At 55.4% G+C, this 22281-nt stretch overlaps 2 protein-coding genes across 13 annotated transcripts in view; one reads left to right on the top strand and one right to left on the bottom strand.

The window, feature by feature from the left end:
• Fer1l5 (fer-1 like family member 5) overlaps positions 1-17334 on the top strand; it is a 53153-nt gene extending 35819 nt beyond the window's left edge. Inside the window, 34 exon segments of the mRNA XM_015499714.2 lie at positions 275-399; positions 1143-1243; positions 1769-1946; positions 2025-2180; positions 3213-3344; positions 4731-4894; positions 5132-5246; positions 5899-6001; positions 6492-6655; positions 6755-6919; positions 7064-7202; positions 7326-7403; positions 8155-8336; positions 8542-8703; positions 8955-9059; positions 10043-10189; positions 10268-10430; positions 10548-10576; positions 11115-11165; positions 11264-11368; positions 11598-11717; positions 12240-12401; positions 12669-12760; positions 13142-13312; positions 13513-13661; positions 13872-14011; positions 15088-15176; positions 15423-15518; positions 15677-15818; positions 16029-16128; positions 16204-16382; positions 16553-16662; positions 16857-17004; positions 17119-17334. Of these exon segments, the coding sequence (XP_015355200.2) occupies positions 275-399; positions 1143-1243; positions 1769-1946; positions 2025-2180; positions 3213-3344; positions 4731-4894; positions 5132-5246; positions 5899-6001; positions 6492-6655; positions 6755-6919; positions 7064-7202; positions 7326-7403; positions 8155-8336; positions 8542-8703; positions 8955-9059; positions 10043-10189; positions 10268-10430; positions 10548-10576; positions 11115-11165; positions 11264-11368; positions 11598-11717; positions 12240-12401; positions 12669-12760; positions 13142-13312; positions 13513-13661; positions 13872-14011; positions 15088-15176; positions 15423-15518; positions 15677-15818; positions 16029-16128; positions 16204-16382; positions 16553-16662; positions 16857-17004; positions 17119-17334 (4478 nt within the window).
• Positions 17335-18507: 1173 nt separating this feature from the next.
• The window catches only part of Lman2l (lectin, mannose binding 2 like), a 25954-nt gene continuing 22180 nt past the window's right edge, over positions 18508-22281 (bottom strand). For all 12 annotated transcript variants that reach the window (XM_015499717.2, XM_015499716.2, XM_048810329.1 and 9 more), the window contains 2 exons: positions 20279-20398; positions 18508-19963 (listed from right to left, as the gene is read on the bottom strand). In XM_015499717.2, coding sequence (XP_015355203.1) covers positions 19821-19963; positions 20279-20398 — 263 coding nt within the window. In that variant the 3' untranslated portion in view covers positions 18508-19820. The remainder of the gene's footprint in view (positions 19964-20278; positions 20399-22281) is intronic.

Raw genomic sequence — 22281 nt, 5'->3', positions numbered from 1 at the left:
AGCCAGAATCCTGTGTTTGGACAGCTCAGCTGTGCCCCCGTGGACAAACTGCTTCCGGTGGCTCACCTGGGTTTCCCCACCTGTGAGCCAGGGACGTGTGTCCCACAGCGTGATAAAGGCTTGGTGGGGGCCATGTCCCTCACGGTGCACGGCTCCCCAGAGGGGTCCACTTGGCACTGCGAGCAATGGTGATCCAGGGCGGCCCTCAGAGGGGACGGTGACAGGGACTTCCCCGGGTCCCTCAGACACTTCTCCCCCACTGTCTCTGTTTCAGGGAACATCTACTATTATGTGCCCTGGTACAACACCAAGCCCGTGGTGGCGGTGACCTCCAACTGGGAGGACGTCAGCTTCCGCATAAACTGCCTGAACGTCCTCCAGGTTACCCGGGACCACCTGGTGAGTGGTGCAGGGAGCCCAGGCAGGGAGGGATATGTGACAGGAGACAGGGAACCTGTGCCGTGGTCCTAGGACGCCCGTCAGACGCTCACTTGGGCCCTCCCACCGTGGAGATCAAGGTGCCAGGTGTATTGCCTGGCATCAGGGAGGCAAACATGAATTAATAGCCCTTGTCCCCACTGTCTGGGAAAGTGGGATGTGCACAGGGTGACTGTATAGTGCCACCAGGGCTGCCATGGAGACCCAGGTGCCAAAGATTTAAGATCAAAGAGATGGGAAGATGGACAAGTCAGAACAGGTATTCACAAAGGAGGTGACAACTCAGAGGGTTTTGAGGACTGTGTAGGAGTTTGTGAGGTGATGTGGCAGGTTTTAAAGTTGCAGAGAGATGGGGCATGGAAGTGACATGGAAGTCAGAGGAGCTGGGAAGGGTCAGATCATAGAGGATCTTATGCACCTGTCAAGGAGTATAGATCTCAGGATACCCACACCTGCTGCCTCCTCTCTCTCGCACCTACAGATGAGACTCAGGGTCCACGACTCTGCACTCCTCTCCAGTTCAGGTGGGTCCTCCCTGCCACCCACTTCTGTTGGGTAGAGGAGGATCTCCTGGCCTTGAGAGGGCATGGGATAGCCTTGGAGGGACGTCACCAGGTTACACTTCAGAGGCTCATCTGCCCTGTAGCCTGTCTCAGGTGGGTTCCATGCTGAGGCCGGCCTCCCCTTTCCCTCCTGCTGGGCAGAAAGCCAACCTGGACACCCTCAAGTCCATCCGGAACCCGAGGGACCCAGATGTGCTGTCTCAGTGGGAAAAGCTGCGGCAGGAGCTGATGGAGGACTGCAAGTAGGGACAGGGGCTGGGTCCCCTGCAGGTGTGTGGGCTCCACTCTGATTGCTTCCGGGCTTGAACCCCGATCTCCCCCACCCCATGCTCCTCCAGAGAATGGCCCTTGCCTCCTGCCCAGCACGGTCCCTGCTGTCCCACACCCGAGCCTGATGCTCCTACCCAACCAGTGTCTTCCCTGGGTCCAGACAAGCCCACATGTCCCACTGCCGCGTCTTTCCCCAGCTGCTTCCTCCCTGGCCCTGCCTCTTCTGGAGGCTTGTGGGAGAGCCTCTCCCAGGGTCTGGTTGGCCCCTGTCTCGCAGCCCACTTCCCTCCCCAAAAGAGGCCCTGGGCAGAGGCCTGTCACATTGAAGGGGCTGGGGGGTGGGCCAGGCTGCAGGGAGCAGGGGGGCTCCCTCCAGGCCAGCAGTGGACACCAGACCTCAGGTTGGGAGGGGCTCGCTGGCCCACAGCAGGACCAGGGACAGTAGCTTCAGGAGGTGGGAGAGAGGTCCAGCCCCCTGCTTCCCTGTCCTGCCACAGGACCCCCCTGCCCGACGTGAAGGACCATCCCAAAGCCACCAACCTGGACAAGCAGAAATGGGAGCTCCGCAGCCTGCTCCTCCAGGAACTGGCACAAAAGGCCCAGAAAGCCGAGCCCAAGGACATGGTGGCCACCGTGGAGGACTGGCTGCAATGCCTGGACGTGGTGCTCACCGAGGTGGGTTCGGACATACGGACCTTCCTGGGGCAGGACTGGGTGCTGGCCGCGGGGGCCTGACGTCCCCTGCCCTGGCAGCCCCAGGTGAGCCTCCCAGACGTGATGATCTGGCTGATGGCCAAGGACCAGCGCGTGGCCTACGCTCGCGTGCCCGCCCACCGAGTCCTGTTCTCCCAGGCGGGGCCCCTGCACTCAGGCAGTTTCTGCGGGAAGATCCAGACCCTGGTGCTACAGGTGGGCAGCAGGTCCTCGGGGGAGGACAGGGGTCAGGGGATCCCCGGGGGCATGGCCCACTGCCTCTCTCCCTGGCCCTTCACCTGGGAGGCAGGGAGGTACTGTGCCCAGACATGGGCCAGGGCCCCGTCCATGTTCCCATAAATGTCCCCTCACTCTCATGGCCACCATGGTCTAGTTCCTTGTCATCTCCCTGGACCATGATTGGGTGGCCTCCAAAATAGCCAGTGCTAATAGCCTTAGGCATCAGCCCCTCGGATGAGAGGGAAAGTGTAAACGAGACTGTGACCCCCTGAGCTCTTCCCTGCCCTGGTAACAGCCTTCTCCCCTGTGGGAGGCCGGTGGTGTCTCAGAGATACCTGGCTCCCCATTGCCTCCCCGGGAGGGGACAACCCCCCTGGCCTGCCCCAGCCACCTCTGGCCATGTCAGCCCTCTCAACAGAGGGCCCCCCTGGGCTTTCTCTGGCCCCAGATATGCCTGCCCTTTGCCCTCTGGTTGTCCCGCAAGGCCACTCCCCAGGAAATCCTCCTCATCCTGCAAGAACCCCCAGACTTGAATCTGGCTCTGCGGCTCACCGGCTTGGGTGGCCTGGGCCCACTCCTGACTGTCCACGCCTCGGTCTGCCTCTCTGTAGGGTGGGCCCGGCGGGACCTCGCCTGCCTCGGCACTTAGCACAGTGCCGCCATGTGGCAAGCGTGCCCCAAATAACAGGTAGTGTCACCAGTGTCCTCATGACAATGGCTTCAGTGGAAGCTTCCTGGGTCCCTAGGCAGCATCTCCTGTCTTCCCGGCCGTGCTCCATGCTACGTGTGAGATCACAGGTGTGGCCATCGGCACGTGGTCTCCCAGCCCGGAAGGCAGAACACGGCCACATCTGTTTCCCTTTTGTCCTTGCTGGGGATAGAACCCGGGACCCTGGTCCTGGGGGGCAGAGGGAAGGGAAGGTGTGACCCGTGCTGAGTGTGTGTGTCCCCACCACATCCCTGGGCTGTGGGCTGGCACCTGGTGGGATTGACCTGCCTCTGGTTCAGTACCCAGAGGGCGAAGGACCCAAGAACATGGTCCCGGGCCACCTCCGGGTGTGCATGTGGCTCGGCAACGTCACAGACAGCAAGAATCTGCAGCTGCTGCACGACGGAGACATGGTGGTGTACGCAGAGACGGTGAGCAGTGGCCAGACTGGGCAGGAATGCTGGCGGGGTGGGGTGCAGGGACCAGGCCTGGGGTAGCTGGGGTGAGCCGAGGGGAGCGCTAGGCTCCTGACAGGGCGCAGGACAGGGAGGGCGGGCGGGGCTGTGGTGGGCCAGCCCTGGACATGGAGAAAAACCCTACTGCCTGACTCTGAGGATGGAGAGGGGACTGAGAGAGGAGGCAGAGACCAGCAAGCTCATACACTGCCCACTCGGGGTCACCGTGGACAATCCCTGGTGATAAAAGGGGCCACTGAGCGGTGCTCTGGGACCTGCTTATGCCCTCCCTGGGGGAGGCTGACTGGGAGCTTCCTCCCACTGGCCGTGACCTGTGGGGGAGACAAGGCTCCCACTTGTATGGGGCCTCCTCTGGCTCAGCTGGGTCCTAGATTGGTGGTCCTCAGTGGGGGAGGCCTGAGCCAAAGAGGAGGAGGAGGACATGAGGCCTCTGCCCACAGAACCATCAGTCTGAGCAGTGGGGGAAGGGCAAGCAGCCAGCCAGAGGCTGCTCTGGCATCAGAGGCTGAGAGGTGACCTTTGCTCCCCAGGGTAGGACATAGCTCAGGAGCCTTGCCTGACAGCAGAGGAAAAGTAGATTTGAATGTCAGCCTTTCAATTTACTGAGTAAAAACATTCGAATGGTTTTGAGTTGCAGGTGTAGTTAATTGCATCGTAATATAATTGGCCCTCGGTATCCGAGGGTCCTGCATCCGTAGATTCCACCAACTGTGTGTGTAAAACATACTTAGGCTTATGATGGCTGCATCTGTTATGAATGTGTACATTAATCCCCAAAAAAGGCAGTGTAACTCACCCCGAGAGGGTCTACAGTATCCCGGAGGTTGTGCATAGGTTATAGGCAAATACCAAGCCATTTAATTTAAGGGACTGGAAAACCCATGGATCTTGGTGTTTGAGGTGGGAGGGGGCCTTGGGACCAATTTCCTAAGGATGTTGAGGGACAGCAGTGTATCTGTCTAGCCAGATCTGGGTGGGGTTTGGAGAGGCCGGGATGGGGAGGAGATTCGGGGGAAGTGCAGGGAACGTGGAGGAAAGGGCCCGGAGGGAGCACAGCGGGGTGAGTGTGCTGGGTCACCCCTGCAGTGACCAGGGGGTGGGCGGGTCCTATCCAAGGCACCCACTGAAACACAGGTGTCACCCTACTCCACGGGTTGGTGCAACCCGGAGTGCTGGCTCCCGAGCGTCAGTCTCCTCACCGTGCGATGGGGATGAGGCTTCCTTCTTGCCTGGCCACCATATTTCTAGGATGTGGGGGGCCCGAGGGGGGGGGGCTTGACACCCCCAGGACTGAGTGCTGGCATTGGCAAGAAGGTCCTGACTGGGCTTCTGCTCCCTCAGTACGAGAATGAGGCCAAGTACAAAGACCAGTGGGGGCAACAGGGGCTGAAGCGCTGCCCCAACTTCTCTGATGTCATGGGGCGCAAGGCCCTACCCAAGACGGATTTCAGGGAGCCCCCAGGATGGCATTGGCAGGACGACTGGATAGTGGAACCTCAGAAGAGGTAAGGAAAAGGTGCAGGCCCAGGCCAGGGCCCAGACCCTTCCTGTCAGTGGCAGCCCAGAGAGGTGGGCACAGCGCTGTGAGCTGGTCCCTATGGGCAGATGACCTTTACCTGCCACTCAGCCCTTCCTTGCCGAGTGGGTGGGGAGGCACCGAGGGCAGCCCTTGGCCCGAAGAGGATGACACCAGGACCTGTCAGTTCAGAGAGCCGTGGGAACCTGGGTCTTGCCGTCCCCAGACTCCTCCTGGACATAGACATCAACAAGAGCCAGGTGCTGGAGGAGGTGTACGAGAACGAGGAGCGCAACGCCAGAGGTGCCTGGGTGCCCGCCGCCATCCCCAACACGGATGTGGTGAGAGGGGACGCCGCCTTGGGGTGTGGGGGCCGATGGCAGCCAACAGGGAGCCTTGGAGGCTGGGATGTCCCAGCTGAAAGAGCCATGTCTGTCCCCTGCTCCCTACACCCTGTGAGACCCCGGGTGAGCCCTTCAGCCCCATCTCCTGGCGCTGGTGGGGGCTGTCATACCCCAAGATGGCGGGCCAGAGACTCAGAAGCAACACAGGCAGGAAACAGTTCATCTCGAGGCCTCTGAGGAGCAGTGCTTCCCTGCCAGGGAGGACCTGAGGCTGTTGGGACCGGGCACTGGTCCAGAGCGCCGGTTCTGCCATGAGGGGAGTGTGCTATGGTGGGACTCCGAGCCCTGGAGGTGTGGGACTGAGGGACTGGACAGGGATCTGAGCTGAAGTAGCCCCAGGTGGCTGCTGGCCACTGCAGGGCACAGTGCAGGCCTAACTCACATGCTGGTCTCAGCACGGAGAGAGCAGCCTGTGGTCCTGTGAGGTAAGTCACTAACGCACATCGAGTAGCAGCTCAAGTGGCAGCAGATGTGGTGAGCGCCACTCATCCAGGGACGGGCGGGCGGGCGCCGTGGTAGTCTGTGTGAGGAGTGAGCGCAGGCGAGCTCCTTCTAGCTCATGTGCCCTTCTCACCCGATGTCCCTACAGAATGGTCACCCCGTGGAGGCCCGGGAGAATGTGAGGTGCCCCAAAGGTTGGCACTTTACAAAGGACTGGATCCCGGAGCTCAACCGTGCAGTTGACAGCGAGGGTCAGTTCTCTGGTCAGGGCTGAGGGCAGAAGAGTCTGGGGACCCCGAATCACCAGAGCCATCCTGGGCAGCCTCTGAGTGGCCAAACTCTTGGGTGGGCTGGGCCTAAACTCCTGGGGTCCCCCAACCTCTAGGGTCCCTCAATCCTAGTGTTCAGATGCTGCCAGTTGTGAGTGTCTCCTAAGGGTGGCCCAGAACAAGGTGTGGCCTGAATGTGAAACCTGAATTCACCCGGGTAGCTCCAGGCCAGGAACCGCTGCGGGAGGTCTCTGGCTGGGGCTCCAGGTGCAAGTTCTGCTGCTTCCAGCTGTGCAGCCTTCTGGAAGACTCCTTTCTCATTTGTCGGATGGGCAGCTGTGCCCAAGCGTCCTGGTGACACAGTGTGATCACACCTCCCTGGACGTGAGGGACAACCCCACCCCTTTAGCCTGTCCAAGCCTCCTAGCCTGCAGGCCCCCCGGGACACGGAGGTCACGGTGCTGTCCTGTAGGCTGGGAGTACGGAGTGGGGATACCGCCCTCGGGCCTGCCCCAGGTCTGGAGCTCCGTGGAGAAGACCTACCACTCACACCGGCGGCGACACTGGCTGCGTGTGCGCTTCCGGGACCATGGGGAACTGGACCTTGAGGAAGAGACCCTCTCCTTCCTGCAACTGGTGAGAGACCACTGGGCAGGACCCTGGTGGGACTGCAGGCAGGGGCCACCTTGGGCAGTGGTGGGAGCAAGCACGACCTGCCTCTCCTCCTGGAAACAGGACCAGGCCAAGGAGAAAGAGGGCTGGGAGTATGGTACCTTTGGCTCCAAGTTCCACCTGAACCCACACCCCCAGAGCCGCTTCCGCCGCCGCTGCTGGCACCGCAGGCTGGCCCCTGATGCCGACAAAGACATTGCCCCCATATTCCTCCTGGAGGGATCGCTGGTAAAGCCTTCAGGGACAGGGTGACGCCTGCCTGCTCCCGGAGGAGCAGGGTCCCACCTGGCCCAGGCTTGGGAGGGTGGCACCTGTCAGGGGAGAAGACAGGGAAGCACCTTGGAGCCTCAGGGGTGGCCATCCTGGGCACAGATACTGGACCTGCAAGATCGCCCAAAGAAGGAAGAGGAAAACAAGGGGTGGCCATGGGCACAGCTGAAGGAGACCTGGAAGCCCAAGCCAGGGGACACCCGGCAACCCGACCTGCCCTTCATCTACTGTGTCCCCAATAGTGAGCATGGGACCAGGAGTCTGCTTGAGTGGCCCAGAGGCCAGCGCCTGGGGGCAGGGGGGGGAAGGCAGAGGGCAGCCATGGGCACCCCAGACAGTGACAGAAGCGCTCTTCTTTACCCAGAACCCCACTATTACCAACTCTTCTGCTACATCTACCAGGTCCGGAATTCAGTGCCCAACCAGATCCTGACATTCCAGGGTAGGAAAGTCCCTCGTCATTCAGCCTTTGTCCCCAGCCTGGGAGGGGGTGGCAACGTGGCCACCCAACAGCATAAAGAATGCGACCAAGAAGAACATGACAAAAATGCAGACTCCTCTCCCGAGAACCTCTTTGCCCTGGTTTTGGGGAAAAGAGCCAAAGACGAGACTCCAAGGGGGGCTGTGGTGGAGCTGTGACCCCAGTGCTGTGGGACTGGCAGGCGGGTTGAGGGGGCTTCACCCCCATGGTGACCGCTTGGCTGGGCCTGGGAAAAAGAGGGGTTTGCCTGGCAGAGGGCCACCAGATGTGAAGGGGAGAGAGGAACTTGGGAACCTCAGGTCACTTGCGGTTGGACAGAAGAGGCAGGGTGGGGAGGTGGCCCTCCATGGGAAGAGCCATCCTCAGTCCAGTGAGGGAGACCCCTGAGGGGGAGCTGAGTGCTCCTGCCTGGCCTATCAGTGGCACTGCCCACAAGCCCCAGGGCAGCAGGTAGCAGGGCTCCAGGGAGGACTGTGGATGTGTGGCGCCCCCCCGAGCACCGCTCCAGAGGGGCCTCTGCCCTCATCTCTGGGTAGCCCCGGCTTCCCCGTGGCAGGCGTGAAGTACACGTGGGGGGACCCAAATCTCTCTGGGTGTTGGCCTCATCACTCTACACTAAGGCATTCTTCTGGGCAGCTGGCAGTGGCAGTGGCCACCTGGCCTGGTCCAGCAGAGGAGAGACTGACAACTCCCGCCCTGCCTCACCCCTCAGGGGCCTTCATCCGGGTGGTCTTCCTGCACCACAGCCAGTGCACCCAGGCCCTGGTGAGCTCTGCAGTCCCGACCTGGGCCCAGACCCTCATCTTCCAGCACCTCCTACTGTACGAGGACCCCCAGGACACCAAAGAGGGCCCCCCACTTGTGGTGATGGAACTGTGGCAACACGACTCCTTGGTACGGGCCAGGGCCAGGCGGAGGAGAGGACCCGAGAGGCTCGTCGAGGGGGTTATTTTAGGGGAAAGGTTTCAGAAAGCTCCAGGGAGGCTGGGTGTGGTGAGCACCACGTAAGCAGATGTTAGTGGTTCTCCATCCTCACCGGAAGCCCAGTTCAGAAGCTGGGTCTGGCCTCCACACTTAGTGGACTTTCCCTCCCCTCCAGGGAAAGGAAGTCTTGTGGGGACGAAGCATGTGGCCCCCCGTGGTCTCCCTGGACCTTCAAAACTGGATCCTGCCACCCCTGAGGTGGCACCCCTTGGTAAAAGAGTTGGGGGAAGAAGAGGGCCAGATCTTGGCATCCTGTGAGATGATCCTGGAAACCGAGGTACTGGGAAACAAAGGCTGGCTGTCCCTCCCCAGCCCACCCCCAGTCACAAATTTCCACAGCCAGTGGAGCCCACCTCTACCCTTCACCAAAGGCTGGGACCTGGGAAACAGAACACTGGCCAGGTGATGTCAGCCTGTCCTCCAGTTCTGACTCAGTAGGGTTTGGGCTTCTCAGTTGAGTTTCCCAGGCCAGGTGTAGGGACAGCAGAACCAGCCTCACCTCTCTGTCCTCCTGCATCTGCTCTCCAGAACCTGAAAGAGAAGCATCCACCAATCTTAAATGTTCCCTGGAAGAATGGGATCTACACATTGCCCAAGAGCATCCAGCCCACACTAAGGAAGATGGCCATTGAGGTGTGTGTGGAAGGGACAGGGAGGGGATGAGCACCACTCTGAGCAGGTGCAGTACCCTGGAGCTCTCCGCTCGACCCTCCTGACCACCCATTTCAAAACTTGGACCCCAGATGACATTCCCTAAGGGATGGAGGGAGACAGAAATGAGCAAAAGCTGTGATATAACATTAGATGGTTTTACTGCAGGTCTCTGGTGGGTGGTAGACAGGGCAGTAACGTTCCCATATGAGCCTCCAGAAGAGGAAATCAAGGTTCTGAAGGAACACAGTCCATGCACAGTGATAGGAACTAAGTGACAGAGCCACAGTTTAAGCCCAGCCCTACCCATCTCCAAATGCCAGGATGTCTCTTTGCAGTAGCATGACGGTCCCCACATTGTAACTTGTTTGCCCTGCCATAAATTTGGCAAAGAGCAAAGGGTGGCCAGTTTCCCCAGGGACTGGAGGCTTCTCCAAGATCAGGCAACCTGTTTGGCCCCTGCCCTGGACCCAAGGAGGCTCTGACCAAGAAGGGTATGAAGATTTCTTAGGTGCCCAGTCAGCTGAGAGAGAATCACAGGGTGCCATGGAGTTCTCTGGGCCACAGGTCAGCGTGAGCTAGGTGGTATAAGGGGATCCTGAGACATTGGGCACCTGTTTCTGTGAGCCCTAGAGGTAGTGGGCCTTGAGAACTCCCGCTTGAGAACTGACTAGAAATGTGGGAGGGCAATGTCTAGGGCCCTGGAGGTCAGTGGAGGACAGTCAGTGGCTGGGGGTAACTACCTTGTGGATAGGAGGACAGTGACCAGGCCTTGAGAACAAGCCTAGTCCCTCACAGGACAGGGAGACTTTGGGAGCCTGCAGACTGGTTCCTCCACACAGCCCCATTCCCTAGCCCTGCACTCACCCTGCCACCCTGTCCTTCCCCGGGCAGCCCCTCCCTCTGACAAGGACCCCCTTACAGAGGCACTTTCCACCCTGCCCTGCTCTCCTTGGTTCTAGCAGATTCTGGCCTGGGGCCTTCGGAACATGACGAAGGTGCACTACCCCCAGCTCGTGGTGGAATTCGGGGAGCAGTCCCTGAGCACAAAGCCCATCAGTGACTACCAGAAGAACCCCAACTTCCCTGAGTCCGTCCTCTTCTTCACAGTGGTAAGAGGCCCCAGGGCGGGCGGGGCCATTCCTCCTCTTGGGGGGGGCCTCACCCTCCCACCCCTCCTTGGTTCACAGTTGATGCCTACAGAGGCTGTCTACGCGCTGCCCCTCGTGATGAAGGTGGTGGACACACAGGACTTTGGCCAGAAGAAGGTGGTGGGTCGAGCCAATGTCGACATCCTCCAGCCCTATTTCTGTGACCCTTGGGTTCAGAGCTACATACCCCGACAGGTTCCAAGTATGCCCCCTTCCGGGAGCCCCCTCTGGGAGTGGGGAAGGAGCCTGCTCCTGGGGTCTGGTGTCCCTCTCCAGCCTTTCCTCTCCTGAGGTCCGTCACCACCCTCTCTCCACACAGCGCTCTCTAAGAAGCAACAACGCGGCGACGTAAGTGGAGGCCTGAGGCTCCCTTCTCCCCTGCCCTTTAGGGGACTAACCCTGACCCTGAGGAGGCAGTTGAGTAAATCATTCTGGCATCTGTGCCCCCATGTGGGCAGGCCTAGTGAAATGCTAAGGCAGTGGTCCTCAGCCTGGACAGCACGAGAATCACCTGAGGTTTAGACACCCAAGACCCTGGCACCTGAGGGGCTCCACCAGAGTTGTTGGGTTTTTGTTCTAAGCCCCTTCCCCATACGTGATTCCAATGTGTGCAGCCCTATCAGACTCAGATGCACAGGAGTCCGGGACAGCCCGATGCCACAGTGTGGGGTGGGGTGAGCCCAGTCAGTTGCACTGGGTGATGACGCCTCAGAACCAGGCCTCCCTCCGAATGGCCCCAATCCTACGACTCAACTCTGTCGGGTGCTGGGGGAGGTGGGGAGCCAGGGAGCTGAGTCCCAGCCTTGACCTCTCGGCTCTCCAAAGTCAGAGCCAATGAGCATGCTCCGAGCGCTGGCCTCCCCTTGCTCGCCCTCTTGCTTTTCAGTTCCTGTGGCTCTTCTGTGAAAAGTTTTGGTTCAAGTCCAGCAAAGCTGAGGTGAAGTAGGCCCAGCTGCAGGGAGTAAGAATCATCCCCAGTCACTCTAGGAGCTGGGGGGCTCCCCTGCTGAGGCCACACAACCCTCTCCCCGCCAGGACGAGTATGAGCATGAGGTGGACTGGTGGAGCAAGTTCTTCTGGGCCACCGGTGACTCTGAAAAGACCCCGAAGTACAAATACAAAGACTACCACACCATAAAGGTTTGGAGGATCCTAGAAAGAGGTGCAATAAAATCTCCCCCAGGGAAGGGCAGCAGACCTAGCTTGATTCCCAGGGGACCCACCAGTGGGAAAGTTTCTGCATTGTCCTCCACTCCTGGGGGCACCTCCACCTGCCACCCTGGGTCATCTGAGCAGACCCTTTGGGAAAGTCCTGGGAGCCGGTGGTCTTTCCATCTCCTGATGCCAGGAATGGTCCTCAACTATGCAGGTGTTTGATTGTGAGCTGGAGGCCGTGCCAGACTTCCAAGGCCTGCAGGACTTCTGCCAGACCTTCCAGCTCTACCAGGAGAAGCCCAAAGCGGACAGCCCTGTGGTAGGAGAGTTCAAGGTGGGCATCTTTCTTTCCCAACTTGTCTTTCCTGTTTTCTTGTGTTCTTTCTGTCCCTAGAAGACTAAGGAAAGCCCTGGCTCTGTGTGCTTATTGAGAGGACAAGGCAGGGCCCTGGGAGTGGAAGATCAGATTAGCCTCCACAGAGACTCAGAGAGGCGTGACCTAAAAGGGGAGAGCAAGGGTCTTCTTATACCCAGCTCTGGCCTATGCTGCTCTCCCAAGGCCACAGAGCCTCAGAGAACAATTCAAAGCTGAAGGGACAGAGGGTGTGGAATGAATGTTGACATCACCAGGAGCTGGGAATGCACCTAAGGACTGTGGTTCCTTTGCCCAGCCCACCCCCCAAACACAGTGGCCCCTGCTGAAGACCTTAGCTACCCCTGCCTCTGTGTTCCCACAGCCTCCGTCCCTGCCACCCCCAGCTCAGCCCTCTCTCTGCTAAACTTGGACTGAAATCACTCCTTGGGGGACTGGGCTAGCACTGCCAGGCTAGGCCCCCAATACCTTGCCTTCCCCCAGGGCCTTTTCCGCATCTACCCCTTTCCTGAGAACCCAGAAGCCCCAGAGCCTCCCCGTCAGTTCCCGGTTTTGCCTGAGAGAGACGACTTCCCGCAGCAGTGTATGGTGCGGGTGTACGTGGTGCGCGCCATCAACCTACAGCCCCAGGACTTCAATGGACTGGTAAGGCACAGCCCCCACCCAGCACAGCCCTCCTGTTACTGCCAAACCAGCTCCAAAACCAGACAAGAGTCGGTTTTCTAAGTCAATGACCGTGGTTCCGTGGGGCTGCCAGGCCCTAGCCCCTAGAGCTCTGGAGCTCCTTGGGCTGCTGATACTGTCTGCCAGCTTCCCACTGGGGGCTCATTGCTGCCCCACACCCACTCTCTCTAACCAACCTGAACTGACTCCCCATTTGCTATCCTTCCCCTGCTTATATCTGACCCCCAGTGTGACCCTTATGTGATCCTGAAACTGGGGAAGACAAAGCTTGGCAACCGGGACTTGTATCAGCCCAACACTGTGGATCCCATCTTTGGCATGTGAGCTGCCCCATCCACCAACCCCTCCTCTCCACCGGCTCTGTGCCATGCTGGGCTTGATGCCAGCAGACACTCTTGCCTTCCTTCCCAGCCACCAAGTTCCCTCTGAGGGCCTTACACACTTTAGGTGCTTAACAGGTAGAGAAGATAGATGCGGGCCAGGCAGCTTTGCCCTCTCTCACACTCTGCCTGGGAAGGGAGCTCAGGCCTCACAGAATTTATTTCCAGCTATGTCCAGGGTATGGCTATTAGCAGACTATCCCCGGCTCTGCTCTCCATCATGATGAACCATGAATGAGTAAAGGGATGGAGAAGGGGCCCTTGGGGTATATTGAGGGCACAGACCACAGCCTCTGCAGTCTCTGATGTCCCCGCCTCCAGGGTGTTTGAGCTGACCTGTAACATCCCTCTGGAGAAGGACCTGCACATTCAGCTGTTTGACTTTGACATGTTCTCAGCTGATGATGAGATCGGAACCACGATCATCGACTTAGAAAACCGACTCCTGTCTGGTTTTGGAGCTTGTTGTGGGCTTGCCAAATCCTACTTTGTGTGAGAATGGGCCTGTCCAGGGGATGGGGACAGGGGACTGAGACCACAGCTCCCTAGAGAGGGGCTGGGAACCAGGGCTAGACCTGCCCTGTCTCCACCCATATTTCTATCCCTGGGCTTCCCGCAGCTCAAAGCAGCAGGCCGGGGAAGAGGGAGGACCCAGGACCACCTCCCCACTCATTGCTCACCTAACCACTTAGGTCAGGGCCCTTTATTTGGCGAGACCAGATCCGCCCAAGCTACCTCCTAGAGCGCTACACCAAGGGGAAAGGGCAGCCTCCGCCTGTGTTCAACCCAGAGGAAGACTCTGTTTTATACAATGGGGAAGAAATCAACCTGAAAACCTTTGGTGAGAAGCTCAGCACACCACCAGAACGCACAGACGCAGGCCCCTCAAAGCAGAGAGGCTCCAAGATGGAGGGGAGACGGGGGAGGACAAGGAGCCATCACGGAGGGCAGCCCACCCTCTCCACATGCAATCCTGGCCCCCACCAGGCTGGTATGAGGGTGCCTAGGATAGGAGGATGAATGACCCCAAGATCCCTTCCCTCCACTCCAGAGCCCGAACCCCTTACTGTTCCTGGTTTGGGACCCAACAAGGAACGCCTTGCACTGCACATCCTGAATACCCTGGGCCTGGTACCTGAGCATGTAGAGACACGCACGCTGTACAGTAAGAGCCAGCCAGGCATCGACCAGGTATGAGCCTGGAGGGGCCACTCCCACCTCCTGAGGGCGAGCTGGACCAGGAGATAGGGGTGCCCACCCACCCAGGACAGAGCCCACCAAGGGGAAGAACATGACATTTGGATATGTATATGCACAGGAGACAAGCACGTTTTGCACATCATAGTGGAGAAGTTTGAGTGATGACACTTAGAATAGAGAATTTCAGAGCTGGAAAGTTATCTACAAGAAATGGAGGCCACACAGCAGTGAAAAGTGCTAGGGAGCCTTACCAGCCAACGCCCCCGTGGCCTAGTCTTTCCAGAGGGGTGGGGAGGAGACACCTCACATCAGTGTAGACATTACAACCCTGGTTCTGATTAATTGCAGGCTGCTTACTCCATGGCAAGGAACCCCAAACAGAGGGACACAGATCCCCAAGGGCATCCTAATTATCCTTACCTTCCAGCTACCAAAATGGCTCAGCTAATTCTCCAAATCTCTCAAACTGAGGCTACATTCTACATAAAGTCCTTGCTGATCATTTTTTATAACCATTCTCATTAAACCTGTTTTGTCAACTGGGTCAACTTCCAAAGAACAAAATCAGGTCAGGTGGTTTGGAGGACAGATCATAATTACTCCTTTTCCAAGGCTGGCTTGCTGCCCTTTGACTTCTCTTTTTCTTACCATTTTCATCCCTTACCATTTTCCTGAAACCTCTGGGCTTTGTGGCTAGCTTCATTAATGTCTTAGGCTGTGGTCTTGAAACAAAATGACTGGATCGAGCACCCAGTTTACTCTTACTGTGCTGCTTTAAAAAGTGAAGGCTCAACTCCCTTATGGAGCCTGTCCTCAGGTCACCCGGCACGCTCTGTTGAGTGGTTTTAAACCTCAGGATCTGTCCTAAGTGGAATCCTGGGCCACGTCATCAGCCTCGGAGACACCATACCCCACCACACTGCAGACTTCCCCAGCCAAAACAAAGGAAAAAAATAAAAACTGGAGGGTGGCCACCTGCCCCAACCCCCTGTGGTGGGAACAGTGCCTCATCAGACCTGAGAACAGAGGCCAGCAGTCCCAAACCAGAGAATCCACCCTGGCTCTAGGGAAAGTTGCAAATATGGGTGGACATCTTCCCCAAGAAGCTGGGGGCTCCTGGGCCTCAAGTCGACATCAGTCCCAGGAAGCCTAAACGGTGAGTAACAGCCCTGTCCCTACTGCACTGCGGTTTAGCCCCGAGGGTGCAGGGCACCACTGTCCTCCAACGCTGAGTGGGAGGAGCTCTTCTCTGTTGGGAACAGAGGAAGCTCTACTGGAGCTTTCTACCTCAGTCCCTCCAATTCAGCCAGAACATGGAGGGCGGTCTCCAGGCCTTTCCTTCCTCCAGGGCTGGGGCTGGGGAGCTATTTCTCAGCAAAGCTTCAGAGCACGGTGGCTGCAGGTATGAGCTGCGCTGCATTATCTGGAAAACTGCCCAAGTGGACCTGGTGCAGGAGACCTTCAGTAGAGAAAGGATGAGTGACATCTACATCAAAGGGTGAGGGGAAGAAAGAGGCTTCCAGCAGAGCCCCACAGTCTCCAGTGCTGACCCTGCCTGGGCTTCCTAATCTTGAGGGGGACACCTCTCCACTACCTCACCTGGAGGGAATGGGGAACCATACATATGAACCCAAAGTGAAAGGGCTCTGACCCCAGGTGGCTATTCGGGCTAGAGAAGGACATGCAGAAGACAGACATCCATTACCACTCCTTGACTGGGGAGGGCAACTTCAACTGGAGGTTCATCTTTCCCATGGACTACCTGGCAGCTGAGGGTGTGTGCATCCAGAGCCAGAAGGTAACAGGCCTGGGAGTGGGAGAAGAGGGGGCAGCCCCAGTGTCCAGGAGCTCCTCGTCCCCTCCCCAGAGACTAAGTTATGACAGGGGTACATCCTCAGATGGAGACTCTTCCTTGATAGTCCATCACTGCAGGGTGTGGGCTAGTAAGGTTTCTAAGGGAAATGCCAAGGAGGCAGGCTGGGGGACATACTCTTCTGCCATTTTCTAGGATTACATATGGAGCCTGGACCCCACATTGATGAAGTACCCAGCCCGGCTAATCATTCAGGTCTGGGACAATGACATCTTCTCTGCTGATGACTTCCTAGGTGAGGTCCTGGCACAGGGTATGTGACCACAGGTCAGGGAGCTCCTCCTTGCTGATGGCATTTCTCTGGTCTCAGGGGTCCTGGAGCTGGATTTGTCAGACATGCCCTTCCCAGCTCAGCATGCCCACTATTGTACACTCAAGATGATGGACAATACAAGCGCCCAATACAAGCACTTCTCCCTCTTTAAGAAGAAGGTTGTAACAGGATGGTGGCCTTGCCAGGTCTACAACGAGGACAAGTGGCGCATGTCGGTAGGAGCGGGGGAAGGTGTCAATTAAATAGGACTGCTCTGCCCCGTGACTCGGCTCTAACAGACTCTGGGGGACCTTAGCTAAATCCCTTTTCCTCTCTGGATGCTGGGATGTGGTCCTAAAGATACTTGCTCCTGATGACTTGAGCCTCCTGCCCTGTGGTGTTCCAGGGCAAGGTGAAGATGACTCTGGAGATCCTGACAGAGAAGGAAGCCCTCATCAGGCCAGCCGGGCGAGGCCAGTCGGAGCCCAACCAGTACCCCACACTCCACCCTCCCCCGTAAGGGCCCTGGGGCACAGTCTGTCTTCTCGGTTCTAGGAGGTAGTGAACAGGAGCCTCCACCTGGGGAGGGGTGGCTTCTTCCTTACCACAGCTCAGTTAAAATCAGGAGAATGGATTTGGGCGTGGGGGACACCCCCTCTTGGTTCTGCATCCTTGCCCTCTGTTCTTGGGCTTCTCCCTATCCTGGACAGACGTGCTGGTGGTCCTTTAATGTGGATGAGATCACCTATTAAAAACTTCTGCTTCGCTTGCTGGAAACGCTACCGATTCAGAATTGTAGGCCTCATGTTCCTATCAATAGCGGTATTCATGCTGTTCAAATTCATCTATGCAGCTCCGGTGAGTGGCTACCACAGGGACAGGGATAAAGGCACTGGTTGCTCTTGGGAAGACTCTGCAGAAGATGCCCTAGGGTTGCCACTTCAGACTAACTCCACTGTCTGTTCTCTCTAGAGCTATCTGGCCATGAACTTGATCAAACCTGAATTTCGGATGGGATCTCCCCCCATTAAAATAGTTAATGTCATGAATCCACAAAACCCAAACAAGCCTCCCAGCTCTGCTGCCTAGGATCCCATTCTACAGCCTTCAACAGATAATGAGCTGAAACCCCACCCTGGACCCAAGAATTACCCTAGTATTATCCTTCCAGAACTTCCAGCTCCATAAGACTAATTTGCCCACACAGGCCTGGCTTTTCTCCTCCCTGCCACGAGCCTTTCCCTTGGGCTTCCTACCAGGTCCTTGTTTCTGTCTTCTACGACACACACAAGGGCTAGGTATATTCTGGCTACTGTGCTCAGAAACCACTTCCAACAAGAGGAGCAGAGTTGTAATTTTCCACTGAAATAAACAAGTTTTATAAAGAGAGCCACCTTGTAATTTGGGGGGGGGGTAGTTGAAGACAACACGAAAGGCTGAAATCGTCAGCTCTTCAGACAAGACTCACGCTGATGTCACCTCTACACGTGCCCTCTAGACCTCAGGGTCTCTTTTGCACTGAGAAGCTTTGTCATCAGAGGAAATGAAGGGAAGGATGACTAGGAGACAGAATAAACTGTCCCAGATCAACAGCACGCCAAGTCCACTGCTGTCACCCCAAGTGTGCATGCCCAAGAGTCACCCCAGAGCAGACGCCACCCTCCTACAGCATACACCTGGGGTGACAGTGCCCAGAACAACATTCACGCCCACTCATCAGGGAGAACATTTGTTTCTAGAACAAAATGCAAGAGCCCCAGCAGGACACACAAGAGCAGGCAGTGTGAGGTTCTGGCCCGTTTCCTCTAAGGCAGAAGCCCAGCCCGAGGCCAGTGGGAACTGCACTCCTGGCTTCCCTACCTTCTTCAGAAAGCCTCAAAGTGCTCCCCCCATGGGGTATGCTTCCTCACCCCTCCTCTATGCTGAACCCCTTCCACTGCACCCATCTTGGCCATCTCAAGGGCCCACCTAGTTTCTCTACTCACAGACCCTCCTGTCCTCCCCTGACCTCCAATAGACAAAACATTTTTTTCCCCAATTCTCCCTGGTCCTAAGGCCAAGCTCTAGGTCCCCATCTGTCCTCCACTGCCCTGGAGCAACCCCATTCTTGTGAGGAGGGAGTCAGGAGGACGGTGTGGCCTCCACTCCACCTGCATCCTGCCGCCACAGGGCAACACAGCCTGTGCTGCCTGAGGGAGCAACGGGAAGGACCCAAGTGCAGCAAGATGACCCCTTTCCTTCTGGGCTGAGCTGAGGGCTTTGCCACCCCAGGACAAGATTTGTTGGGTCTGAGGCTTAGGAAGCAGCTTGGACCTCCCCCTTAATCCATCCCCAGAAGCAAGGACACCAAGAAGCTCATGATTGGTTCCAGAAGCCACTTTTAAGAACTCCTCTCGGGCTTCAGAGGCACATAGGAGAGGAGTTCCAGGCCTTCCAAGGAGACTGGCCTGTCACCACCAACTGAATCACAGGGCAGACAGGTGAGCAGCCTGGGACCCCTTGTCAGGTAAGGCAGTGGAACAGAGCTGACACCCAGAGGACAGCACCCAGGCTGAGCTGCTCAGTGACCCGGGACTCTTGCAGGCACAGATGATGAGGATCTTTTGCTCTCAGATTTTCAACATGAGAACAGCAGCTATTTCTTCTCCATTAAGGAAAGTCAAATTCCCTTTAGGGAGAAGATCTAAGCCCAGGTAATAAGACAACTTCCTGACACTTCTGACACTCAAAATGGAATTCTAAACATCATGATAAACACAAAACATGAAGCTAAACAGGTTCCAGAAAGTCTGTACAAACATCTCCAAGTGGTCAGACCACATGATAAATGTTGCTCTCTGTCTCTCTCCTGGACCCAGTCAGGTTCACAGTCCATCTCACGGTGTCCATGAAGTCTTCAAAGCTCCCCTTGACTTGCACACTAACTTTCTGCCAAATTTGACCAATGGCCTCAAGGGAGCTGATTAGGATGGGCACCCACACACAAACCAAACCAAGACCCACACTAGAAAACAAAGGCTAAATTGAGCCAAAGCAGAGAGCCCTGGGGTCACCTAATGAGGGTCAGAAAGCTAAGTTTGCTCTGCAGCCCCAACACAGAGGAATCCAAACATCTCTTCTAGCTTAGGTGGCACATACAGAGGACAACGAATGGAGGGGAGGCACATAGGAAGGATGCAGCAGGAAAGTTTCCACCCAGGTTTCCAAGGAAAGCTCCTTGGGTGGATAGAAGCTTGGGCAAAAGACAAAACCCAATAAACACATGTCCAGAAGGTGAGCTACCAGTTTTCTATTCTCTGTGGATTCAAAAACGAAGGAGAAAGGCCTGCTGAGTCCAGTCCAAGCCTGGGCTGTCCAATCCTGTTCTGTGATCGTGGCATCATGACAGCTGTATTCTTTTCATGCCTCTTCACTCCCAAGTGGAAGGACTGCAGGGAAAGGCACATCACAGCAGCATTTTCCTGGGGTGAGTGGCTTCTTGGACCAGGTTAGATGTCCCCATGGATGACCATGGGAATACAGGGTTCTTGCATTCAAAGCTCCAGTGACAGTACACAGTCCCTGACCAGATGCTGAAGACTGGAACAGATTCGCCAGACTGCGAGCTCAGGCCAGCATCTGCTCTGCTCTCACCTCATGGGTGTCAGTCACAGAGGTGGTGGCAGCAGGAGGGCTCAGTAGAAGCGCTTTCGACTCTGTTCTTGCCATTTGTTGTAGAGTATGATACCAATGACAATGGCAAATACAGAAAACACCAGAGAGAAAAAGACGATGAGGAAGAGGGCCAGGCCACTCAAAGGCGGCAGTGGGGCTGTCACTGAAGAAGCAAGAGGGAAGCTCATCAGAAACATGCCACCCACTCAGTGGCGAGGGGCAACTAACAGGTGGCCTAGCCCCCAGGTTCCCATACCCACTTCTGAGGAGCTAGAGCTCACACTCCCCGCTTCCAGATGGCTCAACATTAAAATGAAGCACTACGCCTGCTGTTCATCGGTACATGGAAAGGCAGGGTAAGTGCTCTGAATTCTTCAGACCAATTACAGAGAAAGCCCTGCATGCTGGGGGTGCAAGGCACCTCGACCTCAGGCAGCCTCCACCCCCATGGGACCACTCCCCAGGTCTCCGCACTCACTGTCAGGCAACTTCATATTGTCTACCGAGGGCAAGAACACGTCTCGATGCAGCTTCTCCTCTTCTGGGGTCCTTTCCACTGTCAGCTCAAACAACTTCAGAGAAATGACATCATGATTATCTATAAGACAAAGTAAGAAAGCTTATTCTAGCCACCAGAAAATGGGGCATCTCAGAATTAATATCTTGGTTCAAGTTTCTGATCCATGGTTAACTAGCAGCGACCTTAAAGTAATAATTGAGCTGGGGTAATCCCAATGACTTTGGAGGCTGAGGCAAGAGGATTCCAAGTTCAAAGCCAGCCTCAGCGACTTAGCAAGGCCCTACGCAACTCAGCAAGATGGTCTCAAAATTTAAAAAAATAAAAATGGCTGGGGAATGTGGCTCAGTGGTTAAGCACCCCTGGGTTTAATTCCCAGTTATTAAAAAAAAAAAAAAAAAATTGAAAACTCTTCATCTTCTCATCTAAAAATAAGGATGGGGAGGACAGGGCATATTTTATATTCTTCTGTTTTTTTAACCAACAAACATTCATTACTTGTATAATTAATTTAGAGATAATCTTATGAAAATTAAATGCCATACCATAACTAAAACCTTCTACCAGAGTGAGGGGGGAGAGAGCACTGTAGCTCTCCCTTGGTAAAGATCACACACATGATGCAAACACAGACAGAGCAGGAAAAGGTCTCTTGACAGCTGTTCATGGGAGATAGGCAGAACACAGATTTGGCATGGAAGATACTGTCCCTCCGGATGCTACCTATTTCTCCATGGCTCCGGGGAATTATTACTAGTACCTAATATACCAGATCCTAATTGCCAGTACCTAATATACCAGATCAAGGAATTAGAAACTGGATTTCTCTTTCCTTCTCAAGCATCATTATAAACTCACAGATTTAAAAGTATTTTGTTTCAATGCACTGGCATTATTTTCCTGATATTCAACTCAACCCATCTTTGTCAGTGGGAGCTACTTAAGTTGGCTCCTGGGTCCTTTTAAATGAACCCAGAAGTTTTTGATATTTTCCTCACTTTTCTGGAAAGTTCCAGGCTTGTACATTTCCTGTCTCAGACTTGGCATCAGCCATTTCTTGAGGAAGTTCTGTTCCTTTCAGTGGGAATTGGTATGAAGAGAGCACAAATGTAAGTGTGAGGGGTACTTATTGCTTTAAGGTGGGTTATGGACTGGGGTTTGAATTTCTGGTCATTTCTATTATTATGATACCATCCATAGCTGATAGCTGCTTGGACTACTAAAATCTTTTTTTTTTTTTTTCGTACTAGGGCTTGAACTCAGGGTGCTTTACCACTGAGCTACATGCCTTTCCTTTTTCTTACTTTATTTTTGAGACAGATTTTAAGTTATTGAGGCTGACCTCAAACTTATGATTCTCCTGGATCAGCCTCCCAAGTCTCTAGGATTACAGGCATGACCACTGTACCTGTTTAGCAGTTTCTTAGCTAGAATAAAACTGGCTTTATTTGGAAAAATGTTTTAGCTATCAGAGCTGAGCTTAAACTGTGGGACAGGATAAAAAGCCAGGGCAATGCTATTCACAATGCAAGGGCATGAGAGAGATGGGCAATGTCTCAACAATGTCTCCACACTTTTCAAAAAGCCACTGTACAACAAATGAGATGATGCCAACAAGAAAGGCCTTAGAATAAACACAATTTGCATTTAGGAGTTTTATATAGGCAGAAAATACAGACTTACTAAGCTAGGAATTATCACTGAAAACCTAAGGCAAATACCTCCTTAGGATAAACAAAAAATTCCCTCTCCTGCCTTTTTTGGCAGCTGGGAACAACTTCCTATTAAGAAGGACATGAATGGATGTGTAACTGATGTGATTCTGCAATCTGTATATGGGGTAAAAATGGGAGCTCATAACCCACTTGAATCAAAGTGTGAAATATGATATATCAAGAACTATGTAATGTTTTGAACAGCCAACAATAAAAAATTTAAAAAAAAAAAATAAAAAAAAAAAAAAA

Source organism: Marmota marmota, unplaced genomic scaffold (genome assembly GCF_001458135.2).
Source record: "Marmota marmota marmota unplaced genomic scaffold, marMar, whole genome shotgun sequence".
Taxonomy (NCBI): Eukaryota; Metazoa; Chordata; class Mammalia; order Rodentia; family Sciuridae; genus Marmota; species Marmota marmota.
Note: the sequence above shows the minus strand (reverse complement) of the source record. Positions and strands in the feature narration are given on the sequence as shown.